The following is a 13,404-nucleotide window of genomic DNA, read 5'->3' as shown; positions in this document are numbered from 1 at the left end:
CACCCGGGCCCGTCCCTTTGTGACGTCACAATGACAACAGAACGCGGCCGGGAGCGTCCGGGAACCCGGAGAAGCGGGGGGCGGGGGGGAGCGGAGGGAGGAGGGGGAGGCCGGCGCGAGGCGGGGGGAGAACCGGGGGGCGGGGAGGGGGCGCGCTGACGTCTCGCCGGCTTAACCTGTTGCTCTCGAGACTGCACTGGAGCCGGCGGGCAGGGCCGCGGGGAGCCGGCCGGGCCGCCGCCGCCATGCTCGGCCGTGCGCGCGGCGGGGGGCGCCCGCTGCAGCTGTGCGCCGCGCCGCCCCCACCCCGGCACGCCCCCGCCCCCCCCCCCACCGCGCGCCGCGCCGCCCCCTCCCCTCCCTTCCCCCGGGCCCAGCAGGCCGCGCCGCCCCCGCGCCCCACCCACCCACCCGCCCGCCCGCGGGCCGGCCCGCGCCGATCCCCGAGCCGGGGCCGGAGCCCCAGCCGCCCCGAGCCCGGCGCCGGAGCCCACAGCCCGCCCCCTACAGGCCGCGCGCGCGCCCGCCCGGCCCCGGCCCAGCCCGCCGCGACCCCCGCGCGCCCTCCCCTCTGCTGCCGGCTCGAGCACGTCGGGAACACGGGCTCCGCTCCGCTCCCCCGGCGTCAACTCGTGCTCTGCCTCCCGCGGCCGCCGCCAGCCACGGGCTTGCGGCCGGACGCCCGGACTCGACACAATCCACTGACCGCCAGCAACAAAAAAATCCCACCCCACACGGCTCTCCAACTTAGCGAGGTCTGGGATGGGGGTCGGGGGGAGGGGTGGGGGCGGCGGAGGCGGTTCTTGTCCAAGTTCTACCCCATTTGCTTTGTGGCTGCACCCGGATCAGACGTGCCCCGGGAAGGCGTCCACGCTCCAAGACAAGGTTGTCTCCATGCAGTTTCTACAGCCCGAGTTTAAACTAGTCCTTTGCATTCTACCCAACCCTCTGCAATGCGGATGTATTTTAATTCTTAAATTCTTTAGGGAACAGCTTTTTTAAGTTGAGCTTGATTATTTAACCTTGCATTTCTTTCATAGTTGAAGTTTACGTGCCTAGATTAGAATCAGCCCTCCAGAAGAGGCATTCGGCTTTTTCATTAAATGTATTTTTTTACAAAAACTAGTGCCCCGAAGGTCATCTCCCATTACACATATCACACTGCTCAAAAAGGGAAAATATTAACACCAATTTGTCGATTCGAGTTAAATAAAAGTTTCTTATAACGTTGCATTATTCCTAGTGTATGTTCATTTGGGCTTTCAAAAAAAAAAAATGGGTTCTTTGATTTAAAGCATGCAGCTAATCACCGATCACTCGAGTGCATATTTGGTTAATCCTCCGTCCCCCTCTACCCTCCCTCCCCCCAAACTTAAAAAAAAAAAAGCCATACACAAAACAAAAACACTCCCCATGCCAATCAAAACGTAGCTGTACTATGCACAAAACAAATTTAACTATTCCAAACCATTTAAATCTCTGAATAATCACCCAATTTCAGAAGCCCAGTTAACAGGGAGAATTTATTTGTAGTCACTTACACATGCATTCACGTACCTACTTAAAAACATTAGCTATATTGTATGTCTTTTTCCCCTAAAACTGGAAACCATGAATTTTTAAACAAAACCAGTCCCATTATTAAAGTCAATCCTAACAAATGCATTCGCTGTAACATGATTCCCAACTGGTTTAGGTTGCGAACCAAATAAGCCAAAACGACCACATATATTAAATTTGATGTGCCAGTGCAAGGAACAAGATCGCCATAATCGGACCCTCGATTGCAACTTAAAGGGCTTCCAACACACACGCGTTACACGATTTTCCAAATAACATTAATAATAATAATAACACAAGCTCATTTGCATGCAAAGTGCAATATGGGGCCAAATCCGCCCGAGAATGCAGTTTAGTTACATTACCGCAGCCCCCACCCCCCCAAGCTCCACCAAAATCCCTAGCCTTTCATCTAAAACTAGATTATGGTTGTGTCATTCGAGGTCAATTTATTCACTTGAGGTATCGCTACACCAATCTGTTTTTTCATCCAAACTAGGCAGACACGACTTTGCCTGAAAAGCCCTCTTTCAGAAAAGAAAGAAACAGCCTTATCGGACGCTGTGTTTAAAACCCTTCAGCTGCAGAATTATCTATAAACTTGACATTCACAGCCATTGCTTAAAACTGCAAGTCAAAGGATGTGTTGTTAAGAGCACTTACGTATTTCTTCTGAATGATATTCCTCTTGGGTCTTTCCTTGCTCATTCTGAGATCCAAATGCTGATTGCAAAAGGGGACAATTGCTTCATGAATTTAAAGCCGTCAGAAATTTGCAAAAAAATATCCTGGTGGTTTTTATTGTTGTTGGTGGTGGTTGATCTTGTAATCCGACTTTTCTTCCTCTTCCCCCAAAGCCCGATTCGCCTTGAAATAAATCCGAAATTGGGAAGGAAAAAAAAAAAAAAAGAGCCAAAGACGAACGAAGCAAACAAAAAAAAATTCACTTTAGTAAAACACTCATAATGGAAAATTTCCCCCGAAACACACACACACACACACAAAAAAAAACCGACGCCCTTCACTCCCCCCCTTTTTCCTCCAAAAACTACATCAGCGAAACGTGAAGGTCCTTAGTGTCTGATCTGTAGTTACATCTTGGAAAAGAAAAGGGAAAGATAAATAAAAAATGTTGGAAGTCACGTTTGTGCTGCAGCAGCAGTGCGAGCAGAAGAGTCAACTCCAGCGGCGGCGGCGGCGGCGGCGGCAGCACCACAGCGAGGGCTCGCCGAGTCTCTTTTTTCCAAGCCCCCTAACCAATGAGAGAGAGGCTATCCAGCCCAACTTTAAATGGACTCTGCTTTTATACAAGTTAGGGCTCCTCGGATAATTCCCCGAAGGACGCTAGCCGAAAACTCCCACAGCTGAGCCACCAGGCGCCCGCCTACTCTGGCGCCGACCGACCCCGGCCCGGTCCGGAGGACCCCCGCAAGCCCCGTCGACTAGACACCCGAGAAGCTTCGACGAACCCTTCCCGGGCAACCCCTCAGGCATCGCTCCCACGCCAAGCCTAGGAGTGGAATTGAGAGAGGCTCCCTAGCCCAATGCATGGCACGCTCGGTCGCTCCACCTCACCCCCTTTCCCCAGCTTGCGCTCACCCCACAGCCGCCACACGCCAGCCCCTGCCGCTGCCCTTGCGTCTACCTGCAGCCGGGCTGCTGGATACCAGTGCCCCAGGACGCGCGGCCCCGGGGAGAGCCGCCTATTCCCGGGGCACCTTAGAATGGTCCCCTTGATCTTCTGGAAGTTGTAGTCCCCCGACTACAAAATGGCTATGGCCACGGAAGCTGGGAACTACAATTCCCAGCCTGCCCCGCAAGCCTGTCACTCAACTCCCCTCCCTCCTCCTCGCCCCCTCCCCCTCACGGGCCCTGCCAACAAACGCTTGGATGTGTCCCGCGTGTGACACTGCTAGAGGCTGGCTCGGGATTGGCCCGCGGAGCGTGTGGTCCGCGAGCGAGGAACTCCCCACGCCGGCCCGCCCCCGGGCCCCGGCCCCCCTCCCCCGGCGGCGCCCCGCCCCCACCCGCGGCGCGAACCGCCTGTGGAATCGAGGAATCGCGCGCGCGCCGGCCCGAGCCGAGCGGCGGGGGAGGGACGCGAGGCTTCCTGGGGGAAGGCCTCGGAGCGTGGCGGCGCGGGGGGCGGTGTCGGAGAGGGGTTGGAGCCCGTCCTAAGGAAAACTGGGCCACGCACCAAGAGGAATCCTCGGTGCGAACTAGTTGATCGGCGGCGCCTGCTGCCTGTGCCGCGCAGCCGGTGTCAGCTCAGGACACCGCCTCGCGTATTCGCACACGGCGTGCTGCGGCCGGGCCCAGGGTAGGCTGAGGTCACCTCGGCCGGCGCCCCGCAGCCGCACGCGCTGGAAGGCCACCTCCTGGCGCGGCACGCGGCCCGCCGGCCGAGCAGGGCGACGGGGGTGGCCGGGAAGGGCACCCCAGGCGGCCGCCTCCTGCGCGAGATAACCCGCCCTGAGACGTCCAGCCCGAGCTCTGCCCTCAGGCGTGCCTGGCGCCGGGGGTGCCTGCGGGCGAGCGAGGCTCACACGCGGAACTTCAAAACGAGTGGAATACGGAGACTGAGCCGAACGGCCATGCGAACTGCAGGGAAGCATCTGGAACGCCAAGTGCCGGGGAATATGCCCCGCGCTGGCCACGCGGGAGCCGCCTTCTACCTGCCTCTGCCCCCTGTTGTGGTTATTTAATCGCTGATGGGAAGGAAGGAGCAAGGCCCCGCTCTGTCTCCTCGGGCCTTCGCCTTCTTAACAACTTCGTCAAGTCCTACGCAGCCATGCTGCATCGTAAATTTCCTTGTTTTAACTGTGGCTGCCGAGAAGTAGTGTTTTAAATTATCTCCTCTCAGGCTCCCCTCTGGGTAAATGAAAAGTGGGGTCACTCACACTGCCTCGTGCTCATTGCTATATGTCTTGTTCTCCTTTCCATCGCGTGGATTCTCCTTACCTTGAAAGGAGAACTACTCGCGGAACACAATCCTTAGATTTTTATTTGCAGCAGTGTTTCAGGGGGTAACCGTGGTCTAGAAAGGTCTCCGAAACTGGTGGGAAGAGACCTGGATTCAAATCACACCTTAGCCCTTGCTAAAAGGCCACCGGTGGCTTCTCTGAGTTCGTCTTTGGCCTCATCGCAGATGAGGAATGACCAGACCCTATGGGGAGGATTAGGTAATACGATTAACCTAGCTAAGAACCAGCCACGTTATAGGAAGCTTTCGGTAAATGAAAGAAAATGCCTTTTTCAAAGGCTTTTTAATTATTACTCTTCCTTTTTAAAAAATCTGAATGCCTTCTCAAAAGGAACAGTTTTGTCTTGCATTCATTTCACAATCAGAAAAATAAATGGCCTTCTGTGCCTTAATATTGCAAAACTTTGTTTGCTGGTGCCATTTGCGGGGGAGGACTGAGCAGAACAGACCACTTTTCAGGATTGGCCACCCAAGTGACTTTATGGTTAGGTTACAACGAGGTGTTTTCAAAAGATTTTCTGATCATTACGACCTGTATACTGGAGGTCTGCACTCCTCCACAGTGTTATGGTTTTAACCAGTTTTCTGGAGGTTTAATGTCAGATCTGTCATTCCCCAGGCAAAATATTAAAGAACAAAGGTGGGCTTCTTCTTGGTTCCCTGAGCTAGCCCTGAGGCTGGGCTTCTCTGTCCCAGACCTGGGAACTCCCCTGCTGGGCTACCAACTTTCAGGTCACCACACACACAGACTAAAAACCCTTCTCCTAGTTGAGGCTTGAGGGCAGGGGAAAGGAAGGAATTTGCTCATTTCCAAAAGATTTGGATACCATTCGTGTTGTTCTGCCTGAAAAGGAAAATAGATCGGCCTTTTTGGCGATTTGAAGCCTTTCCTGTTGTGGAAGGCACTGTCTCCTAATGGACATCCTTCCCCCAGCTACCTTGGCAAATTCAGATATTACCTTTCCTTTCTTTTTCCTCCTCTTTTGTGTTTTCTTTAAATCTAATTCACTCTTTCTCCTGATGATTTTAACTCCTCACCACCACTCCTCTTGATGCCTTCAAGTCAGGGCAGTAGAGAGGGGGCAGGATGGAGGGAAATCCTCACCAGGTGCATTGCTTCTAGAAGACTGCCAGCACTGTTCTCATCCCTGAAGACACAGACAGAAGCCTTAAAGTGCTTTGTGAAGAAACACACAGCTGAGTACAAAAGGCAGACTTAACAGTCGATTGTAATACCTCTAAAAAGTGCTAATTAGCAACAGGGGAAAATGTGCTAAAGGGAACCCATAACAGAGGTGACCAGGAACTAGGGAGTTTTGAGGGATGAGGTTTGAGGGGTTCAGCCGTGTGAAGGAAGCCAAGCAACTCTCCAGCATGGAAAAAAAGAAAAATTACGAGAACTCCAAAAACATACCAAATTTATGGATAGGACCCAATTTTTGTTTGAGAGTCACTAGAGCCAAAATACTCAGAGGTGAGCAGGAGCCAGGCCCAGAAAGGCTTTGTACGCCAGGCGGAGGAGTTTGGACTTTGCCTGGACACTAAAAGGCACCTTAGAAGGACTTTCACTAGAGGTATAAAGCAGATTTGCGTTTTTGGAAAGTAGTTCTGCCTGTAGGAGAGATGAAATTAAGGACTGGAGAAAAGAGACTGGAGGCAGGCAGACCTCGAGACCAGTTGCAATGGTACTGCATAAATGAGGTGAGAAATGGTTATGATCTGACCCCAGTGACAGAGGAAATACCGTGGAGAGCAGAAAACAGGTTGAGAAATACTTACAAATGTCAAAAGTCCAACGGACTTTGGGAACTGTTAGCTGGAGGGAATGGTGACTAACAGGGTAGAGTCTAAAATGCTTCCTTAATCTGACCTTCTATGCTCTTGTATACTTAGATCAATTAACTACTACTCTAGGAAGAATGGGAACGTGAAGGAGGTGAAAGAGGAAGAGACAGCAAATCATGAGACACAAATAAGAGCAGGCACTCACTGTTCTGGGTTCAAATCTGGGCAGGAGACCAGATTTACATAGGCATTCTAGTCCACGATCCAGTTTACAATAAAAAATGGCAGGGAGGGGTGCCTGGGTGGCTCAGTCGGTTAAGCATCTGCCTTCCGCTCAGGTCATGATCCCAGGGTTCGAGCCTGCTTCTCCCTCTCCCTTTGCTTGTGCTTTCTCTCTCTTTCTGTCAAATAAACAAATAAAATCTATAAAAAAATTTTAAAAACTGACAGGGAAAGGATTGTAAGTTAATAAAGACCAATTACAGAGCAATAATCCATAGTCCTATATTATATGCATATTGAAATTTCCCTCTTAATGCAGGGGATGGCACAGGTTATCCCACATGCTTCCAAAAACCAAAAACACGCATGGTTCTCCCAAGAAACAACAAGACTCATCTTCTCCAGAATCCTATCTTAACGGTATGTATTTCACCCCTCTATGTTGTATACTTACTTGCTCACATTCTCCAGTTTTGTCTTATGTTTCCACCTCTACTCTCCAAATAAAAAATAAGCTTTCCATAGTCAGAGACCATGTTGCCTACTTCTCATATCCAACCCAAAGCTCCAGAGACTTCATCGAATTTGCAAGTGTCCAATAAATGTTTCCTGTTGAATATTTCACCAAAACTGTAACGTCCACTTATTTAGACTATGGCCAGCCATTTGGTCTTACTATCATCTCCAATTCCATTCGGGACTACTATTTTCCCTCTTGCGGTAGCCACATCGAACACGGTCGTGTACATTCTCCCCCAGCTACGGTCCTATCTCCAGTTCAGCCTGGCTGTTTGGCTTACTCATTCCTGCATTCTACTTGTCCCTATTACTTCAGCCACAACTTTTTAAAAAACATTTATTTATTTATTTGAGAGGAGGCACGGAGGGAGAGGGAATCTCCAGCAGACTTCCTGCTGAGTGCAGAGCTGCCCGCGAGGCTACATCCCACGACCCCGAATTCACAACCCCGGGCCGAAATCAAAAGTCAGACCCTTAACTGATTGAACCACCCTGGCACCCCGGCCACATTTCTTTGTAAATAAAAGTTGTATATATTTAAGGTGTATAATATGATATTTTGATATGCATATTCATTTTGAAATGACTACCACAGTCAAGCTAATTAACATACACATCACCTCACATGGTTACAATCAGCCACATTCTTTGAGCTTTAAAATTTTGTTCCATGTTGTCTTGTTTTCTGATGATGTCATTTGTATTTCTTGTCTCTCCTAATTAGATTGAAAACTTCATGGGCCGTGATTTGTCTCATACTGAGACAGCCCTCGGCAAGGAGTCCAATCTCTGGATGGGAATCAGATGTTTCTAATATTAACTTTTTGAGTGACCTTAGGCCATTCATTTGACCCCTCTGGACCTCAGCTTCATCATCTATAAAATTAGAGGGTTAAATTCAATTATCACCAAAGACATTTCTGGATCCAACATGCTCTAATCTTACTTTGACCTTTGTACTGTGCTTCCTGGCTCCCCTCTCAGCGCTGGCCCCTAAGTAGACTTAAGTAGACAATTGTTGAGTAAGAACTGCTGGGGCAACTTTCTTTATACCTGCACATTATTAATTTTTAAATATAATCTTATATTTCTCTGTGATCTCTAATGATACCTTTTTATAGTCTTTAAAGCATGGTCGTAATAATATCATTTAATCCATAAAACAACCAGGATCAAGATCGGTATTATCGTCCTCACTCTTCCAACGGGAAAGTAAATATAAAGAGGTGGTGATCTGCCCAAGGTCATACACAGTGTAGGGTGACAGAGCCAGGAATCAAATCCAGTGCTCCTGGCTTCACATCCCTTGTGTAGGCTACCTCCCTGGTTTTCCAAGATGTGATCCAAGACACATCATTCCATGAAATGTTACTAAATTTAGCTGGAAAGAAAGGGATGCTTTGACAAAATAGATGTGGAAATTGCTAACTCCACAACAATAACTTGATTACCGTAGGACTTTTTTCAACTTCAAAAAGGCACAGAGGCCTTTTTTTCAAAGAAAGAGCTTGTGGGGGCGCGTAGCGTAGGGGGGCTCAGTTGGTTAAGCGTCCAACTCTTGATTTCGGTTGGGGTCATGATCTCAAGGCAGTGGGACAGAGCCCCACATGGGGCTCCACACTCAGGGCAGAGTCTGCTTAAGACTCCCTCTCCCTTCGCACGCCCATCTCACGCTTGCGCGCACACTCTCTCAAATAAATAAATTAAATTAAATTAATCTTCCAAAAAAAAAGAAGTAGCTTGTATCCATGGAACAGTGTTGGAGACATGCTTCACCCAACATGATGAATTTATGTTTCATAAATGATTGCTGACTGACAACAATTCTTACCTAAATGACTGAATACTTTATGTGAAGTTTCTAATTCCATATAGGTCTGTCTTCATAGGTGGGGGGAAGGGAGTAAGGAGAAGGGATGTAAAAAATACTCTTTGACTGACATCAGGTTTATAAATAACTATGAGCCAGTGTGCTGAGAAGTTGGGGGCTTCTATTGAAAGAAGGTAGAACAGCTATTTCAAGCTGACTGAGATTTGCAAGAGTATTTTAAAACACACTAGGAGGTAAACTCAGAAGTAAACAGCCTTCCCAAGAGTGAGTGATGTCAAGGAGACATTAGTTCTTTTTGTTATTCACTGCTTCCTGTCCCTGAATTTATGGTCTGATTTGTCAAGCCTCACTAAAATGCCACCGTGTAAACCCAATACAATAAAATGATCTTTTTAAAATCTCCTGGTTGCCAGTGGACCTCGTTTATACAAGTCACTGAAAGTCCCTGGTTCTTTGGATAATTTGAAATTTTTGGACTGTCATTACTTTTCTGCTTAGATTGTGTCTCGTGTTATTGAAAGAGAGCTGGCCCTGATTCAGAAACTCTGGTAAAGGAGCCAAGACGGGAAACCTGCAGTTCCTAAGAATAGAAGTTACTGTTTATAATAATACTGTACTCTTGTGTTTGGGGGGGGGGGGGGGAAGGAACTTAGGAGCGATCAACTAACCCACAGGAAATCATTAGGAGGAAACTGAGTCACGGAGGTTACCCAGCTCCCTGACGTTGGCAGGGATAGAGGGGGAGGAGCCGTATTCATCAGGACACTTTCTCTTGTGAGTGAAAGAAGCCCACATGAAAACGGAAAGATGGGGACGGGGTTGGGTCCACCTAGCTGGGAACTCCAGGGTCAGAGTTTCAGGGCCACAAAAAACGTCCATCTTCCTACCCTCCCTCCTCCCTCTCTTTCTCTCTCTATTCATCTTCGCGCGTCCTCCTCTGGTCGGCCTCTCTGGCTTTTCCGTGGGGCCAGTGAAGACAGCCCCGAAAGAAAACTCTCCTTTCCCACCATGAGTGTGGGGCTAGGGCAGAGATGGTTAGCAGAAGGAGGGGAAGAAAAACATTCTGGGCAGCACAAAAGCGACGGCGATCACACCCACCGCGGAAGTCCTTCGTGCTGGGATGGGTCTGAGCACCCCGGTGGGCAGCCAGGAGAACAGCACCCTCCCACCGGCCAGCAGCCTAAGTACCCCTCCGTCCCGCTGCCTGCGGCTACGCGCAAGCCCACTGCCGCAGCTGACGTGCCGCAGCTGACGTTCCGCACAGCCACGAGGCGCACCCCAAGGCGCTGGGCGATCTCCCTATCGGCCGCTTCCGCGCACAGCTTCCACGCGTCCGTGTGCTACTGCACGGAAACACAGCCCAGCCCTGCGAAACTGCAACGTCTGCCAAGTTCATCTTGTTTTTTCCCAAACCTTCATGTGTCTAGAACCCCAGAGTCACCTACATCTTTACAGAAACCCGGCACGCTCTCCCTTTCGGATCCTACACACACGCACGCACACACGCACACGCACGCACACATGCACACACGCACACACACGCACACAGTAAAACATGAAAAAATTCAGACATCAGCAGTTACACTGTGACTGAAACTTAGTGGATTATTAATTTCCAGATGTTTGTCTTCCTCTCAATTGTCAAGCATTCATTGAAAAAAAACATTTGTTGAACATTTATTAAGGATGCAAAATTAAACACAGACCCTGTCCTCCCAGCGTGCATTTTGTGCAAAGCACTAAGAATTTTGTCCCTTGTGCAAGGAATGTGGAGAAGAAGGGGGAAGACATTTGCAGGTGGAAGCGAGGAGGCCTCTGGGCTCTACTCAACTGAGGGCCGGCTAGGAGTCTCGCTCTGGTCTTGAGCCTGGGAGCAGGTTGCAAACGAGGCCCCCCATTCCTTAACTCCAAACTCTGTCTTACCCATCCCTCAGCCCTGAGACTCATAGGTGCCAAGGAGCCAGCAGGTCAGCCCCCTCACCTTTTTTTCCTCCCCTTCTAACTTTCATTTGTTCCTTCATTCATTGGTTCATTCATTCATCCAAAGAGTACCCGGTAAGTGCTTACAATGCTCCCCTCCCTTCTGCGTACCCTTCCAGGCCTCGGGAGTGATCAGTGTAGAGCATCTTTGCCTTAAACCCAACAGTCCTCACACAGGAAAAGCAGCCAGGGTGGGAAAAGGGGAGAAGGACTGACAGTAAGGGAAATCCAGAGAACTTGGGACAAGGCAAAGGAACCCGGATTGCCAGAATCTGGCCTTTGTTATTACAAAATGACAGAGTTTTTATGTATCCGTGTGTGCATGTGCATAAGACAAGGGAGGAAGGGCTTCCAAACAGTGTCTCATATCTAGAGAATTTGGGGCATTTATGATTCTAGATAAATACAGATACCAAGAGAAAAACTATAAACCCAGGCTGATTGTTTAACACAGGGTGGCTTAATGGCAAGATTATGCTGGGCATCTGAAGGCTTGAGGGTTTGTTTCAGCTTTTGGTGACCTTGGATCAGTCACTTGGCTACGCCTCACTTCATTTGTGAAAAAAGGAACTGACCTAGATGTGCCCTGAAGACCCTTCCAAATCTAACATTCTATGATTATATACCAAACAATACTAATCTTGGTAATCTGTGATCATACCAATTTTATACAACATGGTTAATGTTGTTGTAAATTTTTAGTACGGCAGTAAATTCTTAGTGCATAAACTACGGACATGGTTTATGCGGTGTTCACAGACTCATAGTATATAAACAGACATCCTTATCAGAAACCTAGAGAAAGGGAAGGGGGAAGGCAGGGAAGGAGAGAGAGAGAGAGAGGGAGGGAGGGAGGGAGTGGGAAGGGAGGGGATAAACATTAGTCACAGCTTACGCGTTGGACACTGCGTGGATCAATATTTTTGAAGAGGAGTCCCATTTGGTAGGGGAATCCATAACTCCCAAGCAACCTAGGACCCAAACTGGGTCCCCTGGGATTCTCTCAATATAGAAGGCAGGAGAAACCAGGAGGAAGGAGGCTAGACGTTCTGAAGTTGCTACAGAGTCGATCCCTGGAGATTTCTCAGCCACGTCAATATGCCTGCAGCTGTGCCAGGCTTTCCCAGGTGTCAGACGCAGATGATCAGCATCAGTCCTTACACTTACCAAGTACCTAGCACTTACCTAGCAAAGTATCTATCACATCGTGGAGAAACTGCTTCTTAAATAAATGAATGGAATTTGGCACTGTGCCAATTATCATTTTGTTCACAAATAATTCTCTGCATCTGGAGTGTTCTTTCAAATAGGTCAGCTCCCACCAAGCCTTTGCAATTACAGAGGAAGTGAAACTGTTTGACAAGTGGCATTTAAAAGATCTCCATTTTGCTTTCCAGCCAGCACTTGTCTCACAAAATGTCCAAAGAAGGGAGGGCGCAATGAGAAATTACTGAAATACTTCAGTAGTGTAACAAGCCCAGACATTTTCATATGGTGAGTCTAAAACTCAGGACCAGTATAGATACATTCATCTGACAAATGGTATTTGTCGGCTGCTGTTATGGACTGAACGGTGTCCCCCCTTCCCCTAAAAATTAAACTGTTGAAGCCCTACCCCTCAGTACCTCAGAATGTGTTCGTATTTGGAAGGAGGGCCTTTAAAGAGGTCATTAAGTTAAAATGAGGTCATTGGGCTGAGCCCTAATCCAATATGACTGGGGTCCTTACAAAACAGGAAATTTGGACAGACACACACAAAGAGGGAAGACCGTGAGGGGAAGGAGAGAAGGCGGCCATCTTATAAGCCAACAAGAGAGGCTTCAGAAGAAACCAACTCCATTGACACCTTGGCCTTGGACTTCGAGCTTCCAGGATCATGGGGGAAATAAATTTCTGTTGTTTAAGCCACCCAGTCTTTGGTACTGTGTTATGGCAGCTGGAGCCAACTAATATGGTTGCCTTGCAAATTACACATTTGATATATGGAAAGAAAACTGACCGGCGACCATCAGGGCCCGACATTGAGTTGTTTGTCTAGTCACGGGGATAAGTTTGTGGATCTATTCTCCCATCCACTTATGCCGAGACATAAATTTGCAAGATGGTAGTTGAGATCAGGATCCTCCGTAGGTGATACTCCCAGCCCCTGGTCTCTTAGCCATGGTCTTTCTTGGGGACTTGGGTATGGGGAGTGCAGTGGAGAAGGGTAAGAGATGAAGCTTCTTACTTCTCAGTGTTGTGGCCCAAGGACAGGTCCAATATTTACAGCTGGCATAAGGACTTAAGAAAACTACCTTGTTCTTCCCAAGAACTAGCACCATCCATTGGCTAATTGAGGGATTTTTCCCGCTGAAGAATAGGAAGGAAGAGTTTCAAAAAGATAGAATCACTTTCTTTGCCTAAAAATTGTCTTGTCCTATCCCAATTTTTAAATAAAGAAACAGTCGGGGCGCCTGGGTGGCACAGCGGTTGGGTGTCTGCCTTCGGCTCAGGGCGTGATCCTGGCGTTATGGGATCGAGCCCC

The 13,404-nt window shown here is 49.0% G+C and overlaps 1 protein-coding gene across 2 annotated transcripts in view; it reads right to left on the bottom strand.

The window, feature by feature from the left end:
- JARID2 (jumonji and AT-rich interaction domain containing 2) overlaps nt 1-3,314 on the bottom strand; it is a 252,350-nt gene extending 249,036 nt beyond the window's left edge. The window contains exons 1-2 of one of the 2 annotated variants that reach the window (XM_026511523.4): nt 3,206-3,314; nt 2,224-2,427 (exon numbers count right to left, since the gene is read on the bottom strand). In XM_026511523.4, the coding sequence (XP_026367308.2) occupies nt 2,224-2,268 (45 nt within the window). In that variant the 5' untranslated portion in view covers nt 2,269-2,427; nt 3,206-3,314. Of the gene's footprint in view, nt 1-2,223; nt 2,822-3,205 lie in introns of those variants that run through there. The other variant, XM_026511526.4, reaches the window with a different exon arrangement.
- Nucleotides 3,315-13,404: the final 10,090 nt, after the last annotated feature.

Source organism: Ursus arctos, unplaced genomic scaffold (assembly GCF_023065955.2).
Source record: "Ursus arctos isolate Adak ecotype North America unplaced genomic scaffold, UrsArc2.0 scaffold_31, whole genome shotgun sequence".
NCBI classification, from domain to species: Eukaryota; Metazoa; Chordata; class Mammalia; order Carnivora; family Ursidae; genus Ursus; species Ursus arctos.
The sequence above is the reverse complement of the archived record's forward strand: the minus strand, read 5'-3'. Positions and strand labels throughout refer to the sequence as shown.